At 45.5% G+C, this 22,925-nt stretch overlaps 1 protein-coding gene across 1 annotated transcript; it reads right to left on the bottom strand.

Annotated features, from left to right (window-relative positions):
• Window positions 1–758: 758 nt before the first annotated feature.
• smg7 (SMG7 nonsense mediated mRNA decay factor) lies at window positions 759–21,231 on the bottom strand. Its single transcript, XM_013266613.3, is given in 23 exon segments — window positions 759–4,760; window positions 4,894–5,054; window positions 5,285–5,455; window positions 5,536–5,686; window positions 6,139–6,225; window positions 8,460–8,483; window positions 8,486–8,827; window positions 9,341–9,732; window positions 10,063–10,204; window positions 10,289–10,712; window positions 10,785–10,904; window positions 10,986–11,046; window positions 11,964–12,034; window positions 12,120–12,279; window positions 12,470–12,632; window positions 12,726–12,861; window positions 13,037–13,187; window positions 13,659–13,730; window positions 13,828–13,999; window positions 14,229–14,361; window positions 15,432–15,549; window positions 20,219–20,250; window positions 21,084–21,231. Coding segments are annotated over 23 exon segments (3,423 nt in total). The 5' UTR covers window positions 21,110–21,231; the 3' UTR covers window positions 759–4,646.
• Between the last annotated feature and the right edge of the window lie 1,694 nt (window positions 21,232–22,925).

Below are 22,925 nucleotides of genomic sequence, written 5' to 3'. Positions count from 1 at the left end.
CAAGTTCCCACTCTGTGGCAGCACCCTCACCATGGTCATTCTCTCCTCATCATTTCTTGGTCTGGATGATATTTCGTGCCATCTTCAGCTTCTAACACTTCCTCACTTTGTGTTTCCTGGACTCTCGCCTCCTCACCAGTGTGGTGATCAAATATGTAGTAAAGAGACTCACTTGGGGCATATCGACCAGCCACGGTGCTGCCACACAGTGATCTGTGGGCAAGGCCTCAAAAACACTGTCACAGCTGTGTGTGAGAACTACCAACACAGGAGTTGTTCCCGTGTAAGGGAGGCTCTATTGGCAAACGTTCCCATGGTGGTTGCCAGGAAACCCAAACGATGTGTGTTGATATGTCCATCTGACAAATGGGGATGAACCTGAACTCATTTACACCAACTGTTGTCTGCTCCATTCATTTGTAATGACCAGTCATTTCTGACTGGGAACACCAAGATTGTACAAATGTTGGATAAAAACACACAAAATTGTATGTAGACTAATACATTATGTGTATCGAAGTCCTCTTTGTGGACAAAGACATGGAATCTCAGGTCAATTTAAAAACTACATTTTTCAGACATCTTGATGCTCATGGTAGATTTTTTAGAGATAAAATGTTTAAATCAGTCAAATTTGAAGACAACACGAGGGTTAACCCTGTTTCCACACCCAGCTCCTGAACCGATTCTGGACTGAAACAACTTTAACTGCCTGATTTAAAGGTTGGTGGTCAACACACAGAAAACTGGACCCAGCATTAAAGGAGAACATAGTTGGTTTTTATTTAAAGTCTGATTCCATCTTTTCTGAAAGTCTACAGAGAGACAGAAACACAAAAAGCCTTAAAGTAAAGCTCAGATCTCAAACGTGACTACATGTCTGCTGTCAGAGCACAAACCGACGAGGACCCGTCGCCCTGAAGCCTCCCAAACATCTCCGAGTGGAATGTCATCGACGATCCGAGTACATCAAGTTACTCAAATGAGAGTCAGCAGAGATCTACGTGGTGAGCTTCTGACACGAAAACAAAGAGCATTCCTCTCCATGACCCTTCTGGTCGAATTAGCTCTCGCGTTCAGGAATATTTTATCTTTATTATTGTTCAAATACACTTTGTAAATGCAACATGAAAAGCACAATCACACAGAGAATAGACACGTCTCTCTGAAGTCTGCTTTCATAAAATGCCCCACCAGGAAAATAAAAACAGGCTTTATTTCTTCCTCCTCAGAACTTTATTTTCTAAACATGGAAAACTGTTTCCTGTCGGTTCAAACTGTCACATCCTGCTAAAGCCTGGCATCCTGATTAGCCAGCTGTCTCTCTAAAATAATGACAGCGTGACGCCACAGACGCCCCCAAATCCAGCATCCGCCCGTTCCCACCGCACGAACCTTCCCGGGAACTCGTTTAGACCTAAAAATCTACTTAAAGATGGACGAGGATCGAGTTTGGCTTGTTGTTTTAAAGCGGTTAAATACAACGGCAAAAATATAAAAAACAAGACACCTGCAGTCTAACCTCTACCTGCTTCCTTTAATGAAGGGCGAGCCACAGTAACGAAGCGATTAACATCCAGCAGGTCATCATTACCCTGCCCAGAGCCGGGGGAAGGGTCTGAGTTCAGTGCCTCAGTTTGGAAATTAGTATTTATCTTTTTAAAGGGTAAATATAGAAACAAGTCTGCTGATGATACCGCACTGGCCACTTTTATTTTATGGCTGATAAAAACTGAGCCGTGACCCTTTTTCAGCTCCTAACGTGATGCGTTCACATCAGATCCTGAGTTTTCCCACAGCGTGATCACAAAGTCAAAGCAAACACAGGCCAGCCGATGATTTGCAAACCATGCCAGTTATTTCAATCTGTCAGAACACCTGCTTCACGCCGTGTCGTGAAAACCAATCACAAGCAGAGGAGGAGCTTATCGTTATCACTTGAGGGCAGCTTGAGCTCAATGGTTCAACTTCACTTTAGCTCAGAGGTCACAGGACAGAAAAACGTTTCAGTATTCATGAGGAGAAACTGTTTGATGTCATGGCAACGTTAAATCTGTTTAAGATCCTGCCACTCACAGGCAAACGTTCCCGACATCCGAGCACAGAAAACCGTGACGTCAAAGTTAGCGTACGAGACTTCATTTGAAAGACAACATTTTCACGTTTAAGTCAAACGCATTGCAGCCCTGAAACCTCAGATCATCACTGGTGGCCTGAACGATGTTTCAGAGGAGAGTTAATGAGTTATCCTGTTTTTCCCCGTCAGTTTGGAACCTCACGATTATTTGGATAAACGAAACAAACAGTGAAACCTATTTGGGGCTAAATCCTTAGGTGATGAAACAAAGCACACAGTCTGCAGATCCAAAGTTTCACGTGGACTCTGTGGTGGTTTTTCTTTCCCACGGGTCCGACCCCCCCCCCCCCCCACCCCCGCACTCCTCTGAAAAGTGAAACTGCAGCAAAGACCTTCATAATTACACGTTTTCAATAAACTGCACTGCTGATTAATAAACAAGTGAAATACTAACGTTGGTGTTTGGAACTAAAGTTTAATGTTTAAAGCAGAATTAGTTTCCCTGCAGAGCCGTCAGGCTGCTCGTGATTTGCTCTCAATTACTCAAAGATTTGTTTTCGCAAGGTTTCACTACTTCTTTTCACTGAACCAAAAAAATTTGTTTTAAATATATGCTCTGGTTTTACTGGCGTGAGATCAAACTGGGCTGCAGGTGAACCTTCTTTCAAATGAAGCGAAAGCAACAAGAAGTCCGTTCATCAGCAAGTTAGACGTTTTACATTTTTTCTGAACAACGTTGCATGTTGCAGGTTCGTTAGAAGAAAAATCAAATGAATCTTTAGACCCTTAAAGAATGAAAGGAGAGCAGCAACAGCGAAGGACCGATGAGAGCGCCGCCTTTTTTCTGTCAGTCACAGGAAACTGAGCAGCTCTTACAGGATTGGTTAGAAGCAGCGGGAAACGAAACACTGAAGGAATTTTTAGTTTTCACAAATGATTCACTGATTAAATAAAGAAAATAGATTCTTCATTAAAATAATTAATTTCTTAATTGCTTCATATTTTACTCTGCCTGTAATGAGCGAGTTACTCAGCGTGTCCTTAACTCCAGACCACCTTCTGCATTTTTTTTATTTTTATGTCATTAAACTAAATATTTCTGTATTTTACAGCAAAACTGTGAAATATTTTTTGGCCTACAGGAACCCGCAGATTAACCAGTAATCAAATACACTTTTTTAGCAGATTTTTCCCGTTATTACTTGGTAGCTTTTGAGTCTGGTTAGGGTGGCTTTACACTGAAGGGGGCGGGGCTTCACTCACAGGTTCAATAAAAGCAGAGCTACAGGGTCTCCAGATGCCCCGTTCCATAATAATAATAATAAAAAAAACAAATTTGCTGTACAGCATCAAGCTGCAATTGGCTTTTCCAAGAAAGGATAATAGAAAACATTCTGGGCGAGCTGCTTAAAACCAGTGAAGAAGAGCAACAAAAACAAACAGTAAATGCAGTTAAGCAAGCAGGGTTACATATTTCCATTTTTTCTTCATTACGTAAAGAAATAACAGGAAGAAGAGGTCAGAGAGGAAGAGAACCCCGAAAATATCCAAGCAGGAAGCTAATAGACATACCTGTATCACCTCGGAGGGCGCAAAGCTAAAACGGCTACGAACAAATCACAAAGTACAGTTTCTATTTTTTTGTGTTTTTTGTTAATAACTGCAATCTCTTGAAGCTAACAGTGACACTATCCCTACGGTCGACAGGGTGTTTATGATCTTTCCTCCGTCTTTCCTGCGATGTTCATGGTGAAGCCACCCGGTCGTCGGGCACCGACACAAGCGAGCGCTCAGCCCGGGAGGCGTTACACCCGGCTTCACAACGTCCAGTCCTGATTCTCACGGCTAAGACAAGTCCAACTATGGCAATATATATTCATGTATATATTTATATAGCTGAAACCAAACTTTCCTTCCTTCCTTCCTCCCTCCTCCAGTAATGAAAATGAATGGAGATCAGAAAGTCCAGTCTTGTTTGACCCCCCCCCCCCGTGTGTCACCTGGCCTCCCCCCAAACCCGACAACCACACCATTCTGGCTCTCGAACGGCCCCGCTTCAGTCTACAGCGGCGGCGGAGACTCTAAAAACCGGCTCTCCATCGGGACCGAGCAGACGTCCAGGAGGTCGTTCTTTTTTCCGTTTTAATTTTTTTAATCTTTTTGCAAAGAAAGAAGAAGAAGTTCTTCCAGATGACGAGTTCGTGGAGATGTGGCGTCTGTCCAAAACTGGGGGGGGCAGTGATGTGAAAGGGGGTGGTTCCTCAATGTTCAGATTTCCACCGGTTGAATGAAACCCGGCGGTGGCGTGGTGCGTGGCACCGCGGTCGAAGAGATCCCGCGCCCTCCGATCCAGGAGGGGCGTCACCGCTCCTCGACAGCCGAGGGGGGTGGGGGTGGTGATTCAGCCTCGTCGGGGGGTCGTGTCGCCTCCCCAGCCTCCACCGTTTCTCGCCGGTTTAATTTGAGTTGGAGCTTGTTTTCGTCAAACTTCTGTGGTTTTTTTCCCCTCCGTTTCTCCTGGTGGTGGATTGTTGACGTCCGGACACAAAGCGCCGCCTCGCGCTGCCGTTCAGTGAGGCGGGTTCATGGCGCCGTGACCTCGCTGCTGCTTCTGCTTCTGCTGCAGGAGGAGCTGCTCCAGTGCCGACGGGCCCGGCTGCATCATGGAGCTCGACCAGATTGACTGCAGGGGAAGGCAGAGGGTTAGCGTGAGGCCAAATCCAGCAGAGGTCGCACAACGGCGAAAACATCAGCGAGTCAGATGATAAACATGAATCATTTCTTCTCAGGCTTCTAAGCTGTGGGCCTGGTGTTACCTTGAGGCTGTCAAGCAGCACAGTGGAGGACGACTCCTCCATCGGAGAGTCCTGATTGGTCCAGGAGCTGCCCGTCGATCCAGCCTGATGCCAGCTGCTGTCTGATGCTGCAGAGGAGGCCGCGGTTGGCAGGTAGTCCAGACCGAATCCGCCGACTGCTCCTGAAACACAACGACCACACGTGAGGCCATTCTGTCACGTGACCTGTACTGGCTGTTTATTGGCCCAGAGTGTTAGCTTATCGATCACCTGGTCCTCTAATAAAAATGTTAAATTATGTATGAAGGCGGTAGTTTTCAAAATAAAAGTCTAACTGAACCAAACAGGGTGAAAATCAAAAGGGTAACAGACACGAATCGGCTCTGTTTTCAAGAGCGTTTTCCAGGCTCACCACTCTTGTTGGCCTTCCAGCAGTCCATTCCCCTGCGGTCCCGGTTGTCCGGAGTCCCGATGGGCCCAAAGTTGGAGAAAGGCATGGCTCCGTGGTTGTGGGTTGGAGGGGAAGACGGCAGGCTGCTAGGATTGGACGAGTGAGGAGACTGGCTGGCCGGCGTGGAGTGATCTGCCAATCAGAGCACAGCTGCTATCAGCCACACATTCCGCCCAGCACGACTGAATACTAACAACATCTCTGTGACGTACCTGAGCTGGCGGGGAGGGAGGGGGACCACGGGGTGCCTTCAAACAGCGTGTAAAGGGACGTCTCCTGGTGCACCATGGGAGCGTCGGGCTTGGAGCTGGGTGGCAGGTTTTTACCGTAGGCCTGACTGAAGATGCTGTTCTGGTTGTACTCCTGCACACAAACACAAGCTGCCGTCAGCCTCGTATGTATTCATATTATGAAAGAAGATTTCAGTGACATCATCTACTGCTAACATTTACTTCAAAGCTGAGCAAACCACGAGTATTAAAATGTTCACATTTACCATCAGTGAACCGATGCTGTCATTTATTACCTGCAAACTGAATCTTCAAACTTGTAACTTTAAGGTGTTAGTTTCTCACTGTGGTCATACCTGCCACTCTTAGTTATTTATTATGACTATTCATCCATCCTATTCACTAAATAAAAAGCATGCATTGATCATCATCGTTCGTCTCAGGCTGATATAGTCTTAAAAACTCAACACTGCGTAGCCATCGAGCCTCAGTTTCAATGGTGAAAGAAAAACCAGAGAATGTGTGATGTTGTGTGTTTGCATTAAGAGCTGGAGAGGTCAGCAGCACTGAGGCCGAGGCTCTGACCTGCATGGGGAAGCCGGGGATGGGCAGCAGAGAGGACGACTGGCTGATGACCTCGGGGCCGCTGTCCACTCGGGTCTGGTTTGGCAGCTGGAGAGAGAGAAGATGATGACCGACCTCAGATCAGTGCAGGAGTGAGTCATGAAGCTGTTCCACAGTAAAAGCCCCGGGGAGGAGTTTTATTGTGAAGCACCTGCATCACACATCAAGTAAATCTTTGTGATCTGCAGCTGGTGGTTTCTGAGGTTTCCAAACTGGATCCTTTAAAGTCATTGCAGGAATTTAAAAGCGTCGGTAATCAATCGCTCAAATCTTAAACACAGCTCTCCTATCTGAAGGCTCACATTTGGAAACCCAAACCAGTTTAAATTGATTCATGTTTCTGAAAAAGGATCCATAATATTTCAGTCCCCAGCTGTTTTCCCATGTTTCTCTTAAAGTTTGAAAACATTCAGCATGCGATTACTGAAGCCGCCTCATCCCAGAAAAATCCCCTCCACTGTTAGCTCGCTACATCTGTCATAAACAAGGCCAGGTCAGCGTAACAAAGACTGAGAATACTTTTAATTAAAAATTCAGGCTCTGCTTCAAAACATTGAAATTCTTAGAAATCAGTGAGGCTATGAGCCATGTTTCAGTTTGACCTCTAAAGTCCAAGCCCAACATAAACTTGGCTGATCTCTCGTTGTAGATCACCGTCATGCACCTCAGAGCCGTTTTCAGCTTGGATGAGAGTTTTACGGCTCTGTTCTGTCCTCGTGTATCTGAGCCTCAGTGAGGAGCACTACAGCTCCAACAACACCATCCTTAAACTTGATTTTCATTTTGAGAAGGGAGGAGTTAACCCTGCACTCTGAGCCGCAGGCACCACACCCTGATTCTTGCTCCCCTCAGATACCTCCGAACATTAAACTACAAGTCAACACTGGCACCGTGGAAGACGACTTCAAGGTGCACAACCCCATAAAATCAAAGGATGAACACGGCTGGACTCTGTGGCTAAAAACAGTTCGGCTGTAGTTTTTTTAATTGAAGCTCTTATAAGCAAGAAGAGAGCAAGTCTGTGATTAAAACACAACTTCCTGGGAGCGATCTAAACATAGCAGCTGAGCTGGGAGGTGTCTGGATACACCTGAGAGGGTGACCTCTGCTGGGAGATCAGCCAAATTCATACCAGGTAAGGTCTATCAAAGGATGATGCTTGCATGCTGGGATGAACTCCTGTGTCTCTCTAAATGTGAGGATTCTGCAGATTGTGACAATAACTCTAACATCTGGAGAGGTGAGCAGCTCTGGTGAGCACAGGGTGGTTTCAGACTAGATGCAGGGAAGTCAGGTTTTAAGGACGGGGAAGGGTGCTGGGTGAGGAAGACAGGGCTACATACAAATATATTTGGTCCAGGTGCAGTGCTAAGAGGGCCAGCCAAGGCCTGGAAGAAATCAGGAGGCTTAGTAAAGACGAGCTCCTCCTCCTCCTCAAAATCTGCTAGAGTTTTTAACAGGTCAGGAGGTAGAAGAGGCGAGCTCTTGTTGTCCTAGTGAGAGATGAAGCAAGAAGAGGAAGAACAGAAAGAAGAAAGAAAATGAGAGGGGGAAATATAAAGAACAGAAAACGAAAGAAGGCAAGCCAGTAAGACCGAGGTGGAGAGAAGGGAAGTTAAGCTGAAGGCTACCAAAGCTTGCAAGCTGACAGAGGAAAAAAGAAAAATCAGACCAGAAAAAAAACAGTTATCTGATATCAGTGAGCTTCAAACTTCATCAACCTTCTGTGAGAGGCAGAGGAAAAGAAGAAGTGTGGGTCCATTAAACTTTTCTATAAACATTTTTATACTGGTGTGAAATTCTTTAAGAATCAAATTTAATCTCATTTAAACCCAGATTACCTGGAAAATGACTGATGTACATATAAACCAATCAAATTTCTCTATTTACTTTGTAATGTGTAGCTATGGAGAAGCCATGTTTTATTGAAATACACCGACACAAGTAATCACACCTCTCTTTTCCTTCTTGTGGAATTAATGTGATTAATAAATATTATTTAATTATTTATTTATTATTACGTGCGATATATAAATAATATTTAAATAGTACAAACGTGACTTTTGGCAAATTTTAACAGCCCGAATCAGGAGAAACGATCACTGCAACAACAGTTACACCCAAGTTTAGATTTGGATTTTAGTTCATCTTAAAAAAACAAAGTAAAAAAGAAAAAAAAAAAAAAAGCAGGAAAATAAAGAAAAAGAAGCAGAAAAAGAAGCAGAAAAAGCGAAAAGCAGCAAAACAAACTCCTCCCTCTGCATCTGCTGACAGCAGCTCACCTCAAACGGGGGTCCCCGGGGCCCGCGGGGCCATCCTGCTCTGAGCAGATACCCCCCGGCGATGGCCTCTTCATCCTGTCGGCCAGCACAGCCAGGCTGTCCCCGATCCTGTAAGGCGAGTCCCAGTAGAAGTCCTGTAACTTCACGTCAGGGTACTTCATCTTCTTGTCCATGCTGGAGACCTGAGCCGACGAATGCAGCTGGTGCTCGTACATCTTCAGAGGATCCTGAGCCGCCATGTAGAAGGCCTGCTGCTGCTGCTTCTGCTGTTGAGGCTGCTTGATGGGCATCTGCATGGGAGACACCTTCTGCAGGGCCGCCTGGGCCTGGTTCCACATGTGAGTCGACTGCTCCTGGACCTGCATGTACTGCTCGGGGCGGGAACACAACGAGAAGGAAACATCACTCACTGCGTGGACAGTTCAAATCTGAGGCGCTCACACTCAGATTTCCACCTCTCAAAGTTTCCTAAATATAGAAAACACTCATCTTTTTGATATTTTGAGACATGAGACCAAGTTCAATTTAAAATAAAGCAGTACTGAATGTGAAGAGAGTAAAACACGCTGAGGTAAACAGTGAGCTGCCTCAGTGTGAGAGCCTAGAGGGGTCAGCACAGAGACCGAGGAGAAACGAGGCAAGCTGGTTGTGCTGAAGTTCATTAGTGATGCTCACTATAAAAGCTGTGAGCAGGAAAGAGGCGCTCTGAGCATAAACATCACATTTTGGTAGTGAAGACTAAAAATGGAAAAATACGTGTTTCAGCCGCGAGTCTTTCAAACAGGAATCAGTTTAGGAGCCGAGTTAATCGCTCTTTCAGCTGATGACACGTGCTCAATCAAATCACTGAAACAAAGGTAGTGACAGTCATGTGACCTGACCTGCTGCAGTCCCGGGTGGTGAGGTGGACTCTTTCCCATCCCAACCTGCTGGACCGGTTTGGTGGGTGACTGCTGCTGACTCATCGTCAGCTGGACTGACTGCTGCAAGGCCTGCTGGGAGGGAGTCTGAGTCTGGCCCTGCTGAGCCTGGGAAGGGCCGTGTCCCGAGGATCCCGGCCCCTGACCGGGACCCGGCCCCGAGGGCCTCTGCTGACTGTAGGGAATGTGAGACTGCTTCCCAGCTTGGACCTGGGTGCCCGCCTGGGTGTGGACAGGCTGCTGGAGGAAAGGACCTGGGACGGACACACCGGTGGAGAAGGTGAAGCCCGGATTCACCTGGAGTCCAGGGAAAGCCACGGGAGAAGGGATCACATAGGCTGAGGGAGGGAAACCTGCAGAGGAAGCGATCAGGATCAGAGTTTGGAGCCACAGAGACAACACAGGGCAACAATGTGAAGACGGTGAAGCTCACGGAGAGGCGTTTAAGGTGAGGTCAGCAGACCCAGAGTTTGGTCTGAAGTTCAACAACAAAAGTTTGGACCTTTAAAGATAAATGAGCTCAGTGGTTCAAAACCCAGGCTGAGCCCCTCTGTGTGAAGTCTGCAGGTTCTGCATGTGGCTGTGCACGTTTTTGCCAGAAGCTCTGGTCTTTCCCACCATTAAAAATCACTAATGGTGCCTCTGGGACCAGTTTAAATTTAAAGAAAAAGGTCCAGACGTACCGGGTCTGCTGGGCAGAGGCGGGAAGGCTCCTGGATGATGGATGGGGATGAACTGGGAGGAGCAGGTGGTTTGAGTCTGAGTGACAGGAGTCTTCTTAGCCTCAGACACCGGAGTCTTCCTCAGCTCTGTCTGTGCCTTCACCTGAGCGAAAGGAAACGCATCATCACGCCGGCTCAAAGACTCAAAGCTGCAGCTTCGTCAGTGAAAACATTTCAGCGTCTCTACCTGTTTTCCAGCATCGGCCGTTTTCTCATGGACGCTCTTCTTCAGCTCGCTCTTCCTCTTACCGTCCCTCTTCAGCTCTCCTTTCCCAGCGGCCCCGTTGCCTTTGGAGAAGTCTCGGCGCTCCTTGCCACCGTCTTTCTGATGGTGGTTTCTTGTGGGGTCGCGGCTCTGCTCTCTGGGTTTGATGTTCTCTTTGAAAGTGACGACTGGACGGTCGCTGCTGTCGGGCCACGAGCTCTGAGTCTTCCCCACCGAAAGCACGGACTTCAGGCCAGAATTGCCGCCGTCGTTGGCCGTCTGCTCGCCATTTAACGACTCCTGCAGCACGGGTACCTCCTTCTCCTGCGGCTCCTCAATGGCCTGCTCTGGAATGTCAGTCATGAAGACGAGGAGGCCGTCCTCGCTCACTCTGCACTGGATCAGTCTGCGGAGGGGAAACAGCCATGACACACCAGTTCGTACATGACACAGCATCACAGAGCGGAGTAACACTCACCCCGGCTGGCTGTCGGCCACCCATTTGCCCAGGCCGATGAGTCTCTGGTGTCGGGCATGCACCGGCAGGCCGTCCCGGTCCACCAGGATGCCCTGATGTCCTTTGGTGAAGTCCAGACACCTGAAACACAAACACACATATGAACATCTGCGCTGACCAAACACTTTAAACAATCACCAAGAGAGGGAGGCGAGTCGTTACCTCAGAGCAGGACGGAGAGCCAAGAAACCCTGCAGCTCAAACTCCTCAGGCAAGGGTGTGACTGTGGAGAAAACAAACATCCTAGGGTGAAGTTCAGCTCAGAAGAATCAACTTTGTAAAGAAATTAACCAACGAGTTAGAGGAAAGGCTAAAAAAGTAAATGTTTTGGTTTATTCAGACAGAGGATTTAAACTGTGAGGATCGCAGGTTAAACTACTGCAGTGCTAACAGTGACTGAAGGGACTGATTCCACCTCCTGTGAACCTCTCTGTACCAAAACTGGCTGAAAGTCCAGCAGGTGCACAACAGGGGGCGCCTGTGAACTAGCCCTCACTGTACACAAGCGAAGGACTTAAACGGCCAATGTGTTTTTTCCATTCGCACATAAAACGCCAGCATTCTGCTAATGCATGCCGACTAAAGCTTTAGAACAGGACGCTGCCTCATGATGGCGCCTGTTTGCTGGTTGTGATGGCTGAAGGTGATGCCGTCTGGAAGCAGCACATCTGGAGGATGCTGTAAAGCGGCTCGTGGTGCTGTGATGTTTCCTAATACTTCTTTAAAAATATGAGGAAAAGTTCCAGATTCAAAATATTTACTCCGAGAAATGTACATTTAGCTCCACAGAGTTGCAGTCACTGTCACTTACTAAGACGTCTCTGATGTTTGAGTAGTTTACAGCGGTCGGTGTGAACAGGAATAACAGAACAGTCTGAGCTCTTCTGCTGTGTGTCTAAGAATCAAAACGTAACCTGAAGTTACAAAGTAGTTTCCAAGAAATCAGGAATCTCTTTATGAAAACTCAGTTTTCATTCATAAACACATAACTTGTCTTTAGGCTGGTTGTGTTGACGAAACTGACCTTTTTCCCAGTCAGTTTTAATTTTCTCACAATTATTTAACAATATTCTTTATTTTACTGCTGTTAACTAACCACCCGCCTCTCTGTGGCGAGTTGAAAACGAGCAGATGTCCCACCTGAGGAGCAGGACAGGTCGTCCTCTTTGGGCTGGAAACTGTTGAGAATGGACACGAGCCAGGGCCAAACGCTGAGAGAGAGGAAGAGGATGCAGAGTCACAGCTTCAGTACAAAACTCTGTGCTGATTAAGACAGAGAAAGTCTGCAGGACTTACTACTGCCGTTTAACAACAGCGGCCTCGTGGAAAACGCTGGGCCTCAGTTTGAGCCAGTCCAGCGACACCTTGATGGCCGGCAGCGGACACTCGCCCATGATCTCCTCCCCGCGGTTTTTGTTGAGCAGAACGCGGCTGCACATGACGCCCAGGAAGGACACTGAGGAGACAGGAAGTCAGTTTTGAGCTGCTGTAGATTACACGTATGTGTCGGATTCCTTCCTGTAAAGTCTCTGTACTTCTAATAAACATAAAAGCCACCATCTGACATGAGTATCGTTCAAACAAAGCAGGAGCCGTCGACGACTCCATCCATGTAATCAGTGTCATTAAAAGTTTTCAGTTCTTACTGAAAAGGCCGAGGAGCTGGAACCAGCTGATCTGCTGCTCGCTGCTGTAGCTCTGCTCGCTGCCGTCAGCCGTCAGGTCTCTGAGGTGGTGCAGCTCAAACAGGTTAATGACGGTGATGTGGACGAGCTGCTGAGAGCTGAAGGCTTTCTGCAGGATCAGCCTCTGCACACGCAAACACACAACAACAACTGTGTCATACAAACAGACTCACACAGATTTGCACATCGCGGTGCATAAAACAGCGTTTAGTTGTACCTGAAACTGCTCCTCCAGTTTCTCTCTCAGGCCGTCCAGCTTGTCCAGACTCTTACTCAAGTAGACGTGACCATGAAACTTGATGAAGGCCTTGATGAAATCGGACACGCTCCACTTGGTTTTCACTTCATCGCGACTGCAGCACCACAGAGGAGGAGGGAGGATTTAACAGAGCAGAAAGGAGACATCGTCACACTTTGAGACAGTTTTAAGCGCTGCAAGAGTTTGGTTTTTCCTTTTCAGATTAAATCTTAAATTATTTCCTTTGACTCTACAGCGCGTGAAATGGTGTTTGTGCTGTGAGCTGGTACCTCTCCAGAGCCTTGGACAGAGCCTTCTGCAGGTTGGTGGAGGCTGCTGGGAAAGGGAACTTGACTGCAATGCTGCGGCAGTAATAGAAGATGGTGGTGAGGTGGTCTCCTTTAGAGGAGGCCAGGATGGCCAGCTGGTTGTAGGGCTGACCTGCAGGAGACACAAAGAGGCAGCACATGAGCAGGGAAGAACTACAAACATGGCTGCTCAAACCTCTCTCACTGCCACTTCTCAGTCAGGTCGTCTTTATGGATACCAAACACCAGAACTAATCACACATAAATAATTTCTTTATATTATATTATTCAGTATCAATGTTTTACAGCAGAAGTTTTAAATGTCAGTTAATCATCTTTAACATCTTAAATCAGCTAAGTTCAGCTTTCCCTCACATGTGACACTATTTACAAGAGGCAGAGTGGTAACTATAGCAACCCCAGCATAATTCAACCACATTTTTTCTCAGTACTTGAAAGCTGCAAGAATTATGCACGTATGACATTTAGATGAAACAACTCAGTGTTTGAATGTGTTTAGAGCTCAGCTGATGAAGGAGGAGGGACAGATTACCAAAAACAGCAAAACCTAAAAGCCAGTTAAAGAAAACGTGCAGGGACTCACCGTTAGATGGAACCAGCTGAGCTGCGTGCCGGTAGTAGGACTCGGCCTGGCTGGTCTGGTTACGATATCGAGCTGAAAGACAAACACGAAGAAAATAAGCTCTGAAAAATCGTCCCTGATATTCCCAGTCGGGTTCAGTCGCCGCTCGCGAGCGGGAAGCTTTTCTCACCGATGTCGCCGAGATGGACGAGGCAGTGCTGGCAGATGTAGGAGCAGGAGCTGGGCTGAGGGGTGACGATGGCGCTGGTGTTGCTCTGCTTATTGCTGATGATGCCGAGCTGAGACGACTTCACGCGGCAGGGCAGGTCCACGTTGAACACGGTGCACAGCTCCTGCAGTAACTGGACCACAGCAGACACAGTTAGACGTCGTTTGAATCGTTTATATCAGTGGTGATGTGGGGCTTTAGCTCCATTCACTTTGTCTGTGTGTTAGCAGGATTACTCCAAAGGGCCTGAATAAAACTCCTCCCAGAGGTGGAGCCTATGACTGTCTGCAGGGATTATTTCTTTAGAGCAAAACTGGACATTTTTTCATAACTTCACAAACACAAATACAAAGTGAGCCTACCTGTGTGTAGAAGCCACTAGCAGCCTCCAGAAACAGCGACAGGTTGGCCTGGACCTCGCTGCGGTTGGGGTTGGCTCGGTTCTTGGCCTGGCTCTGAAGCGTGGTGATCTGGTTCTTGAAAGCATGATTCCACCTGCAGGCAGAGAGAAACCCACATCAGGACCCAGATGATGGGATTGGTAAAGGGATCCTAACTGGCCAATCGGCAGCACGTAGTCTGTTGACATCACCTTTTCGGATCAGCTCACAATGCTTCAAACCAGCAGATACTAAAAAGTACCAGCTCCTTCCACCTAATGGAAAAGCCCATAAACTGAGTCGAGGGCTATATTACTGCCTTTTTATGTGAAACTGATCTTTGGTGTCAACACATCTGAGCAAAAATTCTAAATATTCCAACATACTTTTGGCTTTGTAAGAATTTCTGCAGTAACCAACAAGGAGCGACAGGCTTTCAACAACTTACTTACTTCACAGACCCCCAAATATTAAACACTCTGTCTCCAGGTTCCCATATATCACAGACCTCTGTGTGTCTGGAAGCTGTGACGATGTGTTTAATTGGCGGAGCTGAACTGGGGGCAGGAAATGACAGTTTAGCAGCACTGCACAAAACACGATTGACACGTGTCCATTATTACGACTGATGATCCACCCACAGCTGCAGGCGGAGACGTGACCTGTAGCTGCGATACATGAGTCAAAGCTTCCACACTGACTGTGCGCTGAATAAATCAACACTGAGGGAACAAAGTGGACTCTGCAGATTTATGGATGCCTGCCTTGTGGGACCACCTCTATCATCATGCTGTAACCATGGTGACGCCATGCGGTCCAAAAGCTGAGCTCAGTTTGTCTTCAGTCACACATTTAACATCACCATTTAGACACTAAATGTTGCATTAATGTTAAAGGATGTTAGAGAAACTGAGCTCTGCAGCTAGTTTGGTCTCCATCAGCGACTCTGAAGCTGCCTGCTATGAAACACTAATTGTGAGCGACTCCCTCCTGATGTCCGTTCACACTTTTTGAACCAGGTTATTCTAGAAAGACTTTCTTGTAGTTTTTTTTACTGATACCTGTTAATTATTGTTAGTTATTTCCCTTCAGAAAAACTCCAAACTGGTCTAAATCAATTGAACTGAAATTGTTGGAGGGAGAAAATAATGTTGTGTGACGCAGAGCGGAGGAGGGGCAGCTTACAGGTCCTGCTCCACCTTCTTGTCCAGAGCATACTCCAGGTCTGTCACCAGCATCTTCTGGTAAAGGTCCTGCAGGGCCTGCCGGGACGTCCACACCTCTGCTGCCCCCAGCTTTGAATCTGAACAAGAACACACTAATTACAAACTGATGGACTGTGACGTGTGTGTACTAAAAATTGGAAGCAGATAAAATCATGAAGGCTGACCTGATTTACATCAGACATTTTCAGTGATCCATTAACTTAAATGCTCGACTGAAACTTATTTTAGTCTTAAATGTGCAAATTCATTTGAAACTGAAGCAGGAAGGACATAAAAAAGGTTTTAGGAAAGCAAAGTGGTTCTGATGTAAATGTAAAGACTCATCTGAGACTTTAACACTGAAAACACAGGAAACAGCTTCAGTTCAAATGTGGTGATTTATATGTTTGCTTGGGGAGAAAGGGGTGCTGGTTTGATTCCAGTCAGTGACACGAATCCACTTTACGTTGGGTCAGGAAGGGCATGCGGCCTCACACTGCCAAATCAAACACAGGCTACCCTCTGTGGAGACCCCCGGGGACAGGGGAGCAGCTGAAAGTCCCTATAAATACTGTGTTTACTTGATACACTGTCTCTGACACACAGGCGCTTATTATTGAAACCAAGCAGAACCTTCTTGCGAGTGCTGATGACATTTGTCCTACTTTAAACTTCCTGTCACGGGCAGACGGGGGAGCCGTGCTGCTGTTGGGGCCGCAGCCCGGTTAGTCGATAACATCTCAGAAACAACAACTAACTAGCAGCACTTTTTTTTTTGTACGTGACTATAAAAATCAGATGCTACAGGCACGAGAGGGCCGAGCTGTCAGACATATGGCCTCGGGACCAGAACCATCCCACCAAACGGTCCAATCGGGACAAACCACTTTGGAAAGACAACTGGAAACCAAGAATCCAAAAACACAACAAAGAAGATCTGTGGAGCAGTTAGGATCCTCTATGAGGCAACAATGGGACAACATTCCTTTCCCAAACATCCAGCAGCTGCTCTCCTCGCTTCCCAGCCGTTTATAGACTGTAGTTAAAAGAAGAGGGGATGCTACGCAGTGGAAACATGGGCCTGTCCCAACTTTAATTACACCTGCTGCTGCCCTCAAATTCAAAATGAGCTTATTTAACTTAAAGTTTTCTCACTTTAGAATTTGATGTGTTTTTTTTATTTCAGACAGAGTCACGTTTTGGGATTTTATGTACCTGCAGGAGAGCAAAGCATCATATGTCACCTGTTTTACACACAGTGAACGTCTGTTTTATTTGAATTCTTCTGTTTATTTTTTAAGTGTCTTCTGAAGTGGAAATTCAAACCTTATAACCTCCCCTGCATTCCTACAGTTTACAGAGCAAATATGCAACACTCATGCATGACATATGCATTTCTGTTGGACATGCCCCTACATGTAGCTGCCCGGTGGAGGACGTGCATATGGATGTATATGATTGGTGGAGTAGAAAACACGACACAACCAATCTGATCTAAAGTGTAACAGACACAAGTATTAATGACTATTTACATTATCTGGACCCAAGAGCTAATTGTTTATATTAAATTCTGGCAAAGTCACCTTGATGACAGCAGACACACAGTATGAAGCCTATATGACAAAAACAGCATCAATCCAAGAAGTCTGAAATGTTAATAAACTCCAGCCATGATGGCGTCCAGCATCTCCGTGTTCCTGCTCCGACTGAAAACAAAGAGATACCCGACATGCCTCCAGATAAAAACATGCAAATGAACCATCATAACTGAGCTCGGGCTCAGTGGAGGCGGCTCAGCTAGACAAACTGGAAGGTTTCCAGTCATCGTGAGAAGCCGCTGCTTTGCTTTAAAATCAGGCTGGGCAGCAGAAATAAAGTGACGTGAGCCAGCAGGTCTAATGGATTCAGTGGTCTGCTGTAAAACAAAACAACGACTTCAGCTTCAACCAAACTGGAACTAACACGTTGTCTGTGTTGATTACAGCCGCGGTCTGGTAACAGATGATTTTCCTGATGTCTGAGCCAAGACGTTCTGCTCCTTCCTTCTGCTGATCTTTTTGTACAATTACAGATAACTTCCTGAAAGCTAATGTAGGATTTTTGTTTGTGTAGCTCTGTGGTTACACACTCACAGAGGGAACTGAACCGCAGCATGGGCTACAGAGGCGTAGTTATGTGCAGTCATTCAAAAAGTCAGCTTAAAGCCCGGCTGTGATGACCTGTGCTATGAAGGCAGAATGCTAATTGGTTGACTGGTTGTGGTAGATAATGTCCTGACCACACGGACTGTTTACCTGCCTGCAACCAAAGCCTGCTCAACCCTGACTGAACCACAAACTAGAAATCAGCTGGTGCCGAAAGAGCAGCACATTCTAGACATTTTTATGTTTTACTTTGGGATCAAATGCTTATTAACCAGGAGCTGCATCTGTATTTGTCTGTTTTCTCTAACTTGTAATATTTAGCTGAGCTACAGCTTTACGTTGCTAAAACATTGATTTCGTTGTTTTTAGCATGAAGCACACGCCTGCAAATGAGCCCCAGACCTCCCAAAAACAGCAGATTCCCAGTGTGTGTGCAGGCTCTGGGTAATAATAACTGCAGAGCGACAGAGGAGCTCAGTCACACTATCAGCTGAGCTGGTCCACAGAAATGAAACATTTAATCACGTCACCAAAATAAGGAACCAGCAGGGTTTGTTCTCCCTGAGGCTCTTCAAAGAGTTAATCGTGTCACAGAAACGTTCACCTGTGCTCACGCTTTCATTTAAAGTTCACGTCTGTGTTTCAGCTTACACACCTCACAGGTGTAGTTTGCTTTATTTTTACTTCAAAACATACAAATATCCTGGATTATACAGCTGAATCTGTAAAAGTTTTGTGATGCACATAAAGGTTTCTTAAACAGAAATCATCACTTCTTTGAGTTTTAACTATCGTTCAGCTAAAGTAAACTAAATAAGTGTGAATTAAATAAACCCTGGTTTTGTCTTTTACAGAGAGGTGAAAGGAAAGAAGTGACGAAGGGCTACTTGTCAGCGTACACATCGATCTGCTCGATACAGGCCGATGAGTCAAAACTGCTGGAAGTCCGTCTGCTTCCCACCACCCTCGTTTTGAAGCAGCTGCCTCGCACATCAGCAGCACTTTAACCAGCAATTTTCATCCAATTTGCATTTTTCCATTTCATTGGTGGCAAGAAGAAAGTGCAGAGTCTCAGCAAGCTACACACCACAGTGGGACACTTTCAAATTTAATGTCAGACAAAAAAAATTATATTCAGTTTTTGTTTTTTCTGAATATTTCTGCTGTAACAGGAAGTTACCTACTTTTTTAATTCTGCTTTCCAACTTTTAGGATTTTTCAAAGATGATTTAAGAAAACTTCAATTTATTTATTTATTTATTTATTAGCCCACACAAATGCCAATAAAAACAAATAAATAACAAAGACTTGACATAACTGGATAGACCACAAATTACTGAAAGAAAAGCTGAAGGCTGAAGTTTCAGCTTGTTACATCTTCTGTTTTCACAGCGTACGGTCTAAATACTTTCATAACTCGCCTTCTCCTAAAACAAAGATTTATGACTTTATTTTCAGATCAAGACTTCTGCATAAATGACCTTTTAATTCTGTGTTGCCTTCCAGCTGTTTATGCACACTGTGTCACTGAGTGTCTTAAAAAGCATCTATAAAATGTATCATTATTATTATTACTACACTTAATGCCTTTTAAACACATGAGTTACCCAGTGGCTGTCTGACCTGATGCCTGTATTGCGAGGCGGGGTTTGGAGCTTACTCAGATACCTGCAGGTTTAACCCTTTTGTTATAAAGGAGGTTCACATCTTACCAGGATACATCACCATGGCAACTTAAGCTGCACACCTTACCTGCTCTGGAGTAGATTGTGTCTGAGATAAGAACCCAAGTGGTTTAAAGTCATCACATACCGACCATTCAGATCCATGAAAACAACTTTACCATTCCTCAGAGCTCAGTGTGCAGACAGGAGGAGGATCGGAAACTTTGAGGAGGTCTAAAGTTCAAATTCTCAGAAGAAGCTTGTTGACATTTATCATAAAAAACTGGCTATAAACAGGGAATCATTTGCACTTTATTACCTTGTGTCAGATTTGTAAGCAGGCTGAGTCTATGTTTGAATTCTGTTTCATTTTCATTGGTTCCTCTCAGAGCATTAAACACCACCAGGACTGCAGAGGAAACAATAAACCTGTCTCACACACATCTAAACATTCACTTTGTGGAGCAGCTGTAATCTGATCCTCCCGTGTCTTCATGTCTGTTAACTTGCACAGTCGACACTTTTGCAGGTTCTCTTTCCTGGCTTCAAATAAACTAAACTTTATTAATATCTTAAACGCCAAGTTCACAAAACTTACAATCCTACAGAGGTTTCCTTTTACACACATGCTCACTCTGATGCCTTCAGAGTGAAATGTGTTTAGTATCGTATGTGCCTCTCATAGTTTAGTTTTCCCTTTCCATCGCTCTGCTCCCAACAGATCTCTCCATGTTTCTGATTGGCCAGATGCTCTGACTCGTTCATCTGAACGATGAAGGACTGACCCTGGCTGACTTATCAAGCTTTTAACCACCTTCATGCGTCCTCTAAACCTAACCGATGATCTCAGGTTCAATGAAGCCCCAATAAGACTGCTGAACCTGCCTGAACTGCAGGCCTACAGAGATGAGCAGGTGAAGGATGAACAGGTGTGTGAGTAAGCGGTGGTGGGGACTTACCTGTCATGTCAGCTTTCAGGGCCTCTGCCTGTCTGCTCGGATGTAAACAGAGAACAGGAGGTTAGAAGCGCGCACGCATGTACGCGCACACACACACAGAGCATGACAACCTGACAGCACCTGTCTCCAGTCATAACAAAGCCTCATACAGCACTTCCTCATTACTGACGATCCACAGATAACACGAAGGCTGCTCCGCCCGCTATCGCTTCATTAAAGCACTAACAGCTCAGATTAAACGTCGTCAGCACGGCACAGAACAGATATCGGGCTCAGCCTACTTCCTGGATACAAAAATTTAGCAATACAAATAGATTTCGTTACAAACCCGCCCGCTGATTAACGACCACACGCTGTTCATTAACACCTGTGCACATAAACCATCGGCACAAACACTTCAACATGCTGATGAAGTAAAGCTGAAGGAGGCTGGTGTGTGAATAGATGCCCAGAGTTCATATGTGACAGCCTCAGAAAGGAAATGCTAACATGACATACGCAGGTGGAAGCTAGCTAGCGAGCTAAAGCTAGCAATAACACAGTGGGAAACGTATGGCGGGTAAACGCTAATCTGGCCTTAAATTAGCACACCAAACATCACACCTGTGCGCAGCTGAGTGTGATTTAAATAAATATTTCACATCTCAGACTAAAGGAGCGTGAGGCGGCGGCATGCGGAGGCGCCGATTGTTTGTTGATGTATGACGCTAACAGCTAACATTAGCTAAGGGGGTGGTCCCCGGAGCAGCTAGCTCCTGACATACTAAAAGCCGAGCCAAACAAGCCTCCTGTCGGGTCAAAACGTCCGATTCTGACCGCTACTGGGCCACCGAGCGACGGACAGAGCGCTCCGCGGTGACCTTACCGGAGGTACTGGGCACAGAGGTTCATCCTGCCGGATCACCAGTCTCTCAGACAACGACTGGTCCCGATGCTAACGCTCCTCCCGGCGCCATATTGTTCCTGTCTGAACCACACAGGGCCGCTGAGGTGGAGGAAGGAGCGGAGGGAGGGGGGCTGCTGTTAATAATTAACTAATAATTGAAAAAAATATATATAAATATGTGTGATAATGTTATATCAAACCAGGCGAAGCATTTTAGTAATACGCATAAAAAATAGATTAAATAAAAAAATAAATAGATAAATAAAAACCTGAAGTCAGCTGCAGATGTTGTCACACTGATGTGACTGCTGTCAGGTTAGAGTCTGGGTAAACGGTACTGTAAACAAACTAAAGGTCTTCACTTTTCTGGGACACCAGAAGTGGAAAATCCCCGCAGCCGGTTATGATTTCAAACTCAACGAAGTTTCCTACAGATGAAAACACCGGGGGCAGAATAATGTACGAGTGTGTAGCAATGTTCCCTCTAATCTTTCATGTGTCTGAGCGAACACACAAACTCCCTGAGCGTCCCTTGGACCACTGTGAGCGACATCAGACGTGTGCACTGTGGTCACGCCAGCATCTAATCCATCCAAGTTACATGGTTTATTAAAATAATCAAATTACAGCATTTACATTTATGTTAGACTACTTTTAATTAACTGCTTTAGCCCACTTACAATGAAAATGTAAAAACATCTTGTTCATGACCTGTGTAGTATGTTAACACTATTGGAAGGAAAAATAACTTGAACTCCAATTTTGAAAACACAACTTTCTTTTCTTTTTAAATAAAGCTCTGACTTGTATTATGAGTCTGTGGTCTGGGAGAGAGTCTGTAACTGTCTGTCTGCAAAATACAGTATATAATGACCAATGTTGGGTAATTAATTATATAGTTACTTCTTCAAAAAAGTAACTGAGTTATCAAACAACAAAGATTTTTGCAGCTATTTTTTTAATGCAGCCAATACATTTTTAAATAAACATTTCAAACTATTTACAGAACAATCAGCTGTTCTGCATCAAATTTGATGCCACACAAATTATTTGTGCCACTCCAAAAAATAATTTCTGTCCACTATGAGATAAAGGAGAACAGCCTGATACCTGCAGGCCTGACAACAGCAGATGTATCACTGCTGTAACACCTGTAACATTCAGCAGTCGCCTCATTGTTCTGACACACACAACAAAACTATTGACTACACTACACACTAACTACACAAGATTTGCGCTAAACGTCTCAAATCTCTCACATCTCAGAACACCGCCGTCACTCCTAAAACTTCCTCCCGTTTCTTAACAACTAGATGCCACGTTGCCATATCATTTTTTGATTGGTCGACATGGTACTTTTTTGGACGAATAGGAAAGGGAGAGGGTGGAGTTTGTTTTTGCTCACAGGCTTTCGAGCGTTTTCCTTATAAAACGCCGTTTTTACTGTTTCTTTTCGCAGTAAATATAAACAACGATAGTATTCAGGAAGAAAACCAAACATTGCAGATATTTTTATCATAACTCTGGTTTTACGTGGCCGATCAACACAATTTAAAAACTGGTATAAAGTCCACACTTTTTCCGTCAGTTGTTCCGTCTGTCCTGCTCACATCTCCAATGGTTGGACACGTTGTCATTAACGTGGCTTCACTCCACATCAGCCACGCCGCTTTGCCAGCTAAAACACCGGTGTCGGCACATAAGGACGCTGTCATAGCCTGTCAACGACGCTGATTGGCTGCGTATATACGAATGTGAATCGCATTATTGGCTGGATTATGGGATAAGGTGGCATCGTTCTAATACAATATGGGAGCAGCC

This window comes from Oreochromis niloticus, linkage group LG18 (assembly GCF_001858045.2).
Source record: "Oreochromis niloticus isolate F11D_XX linkage group LG18, O_niloticus_UMD_NMBU, whole genome shotgun sequence".
Classification (NCBI taxonomy): domain Eukaryota; kingdom Metazoa; phylum Chordata; class Actinopteri; order Cichliformes; family Cichlidae; genus Oreochromis; species Oreochromis niloticus.
Note: the sequence above shows the minus strand (reverse complement) of the source record. Positions and strands in the feature narration are given on the sequence as shown.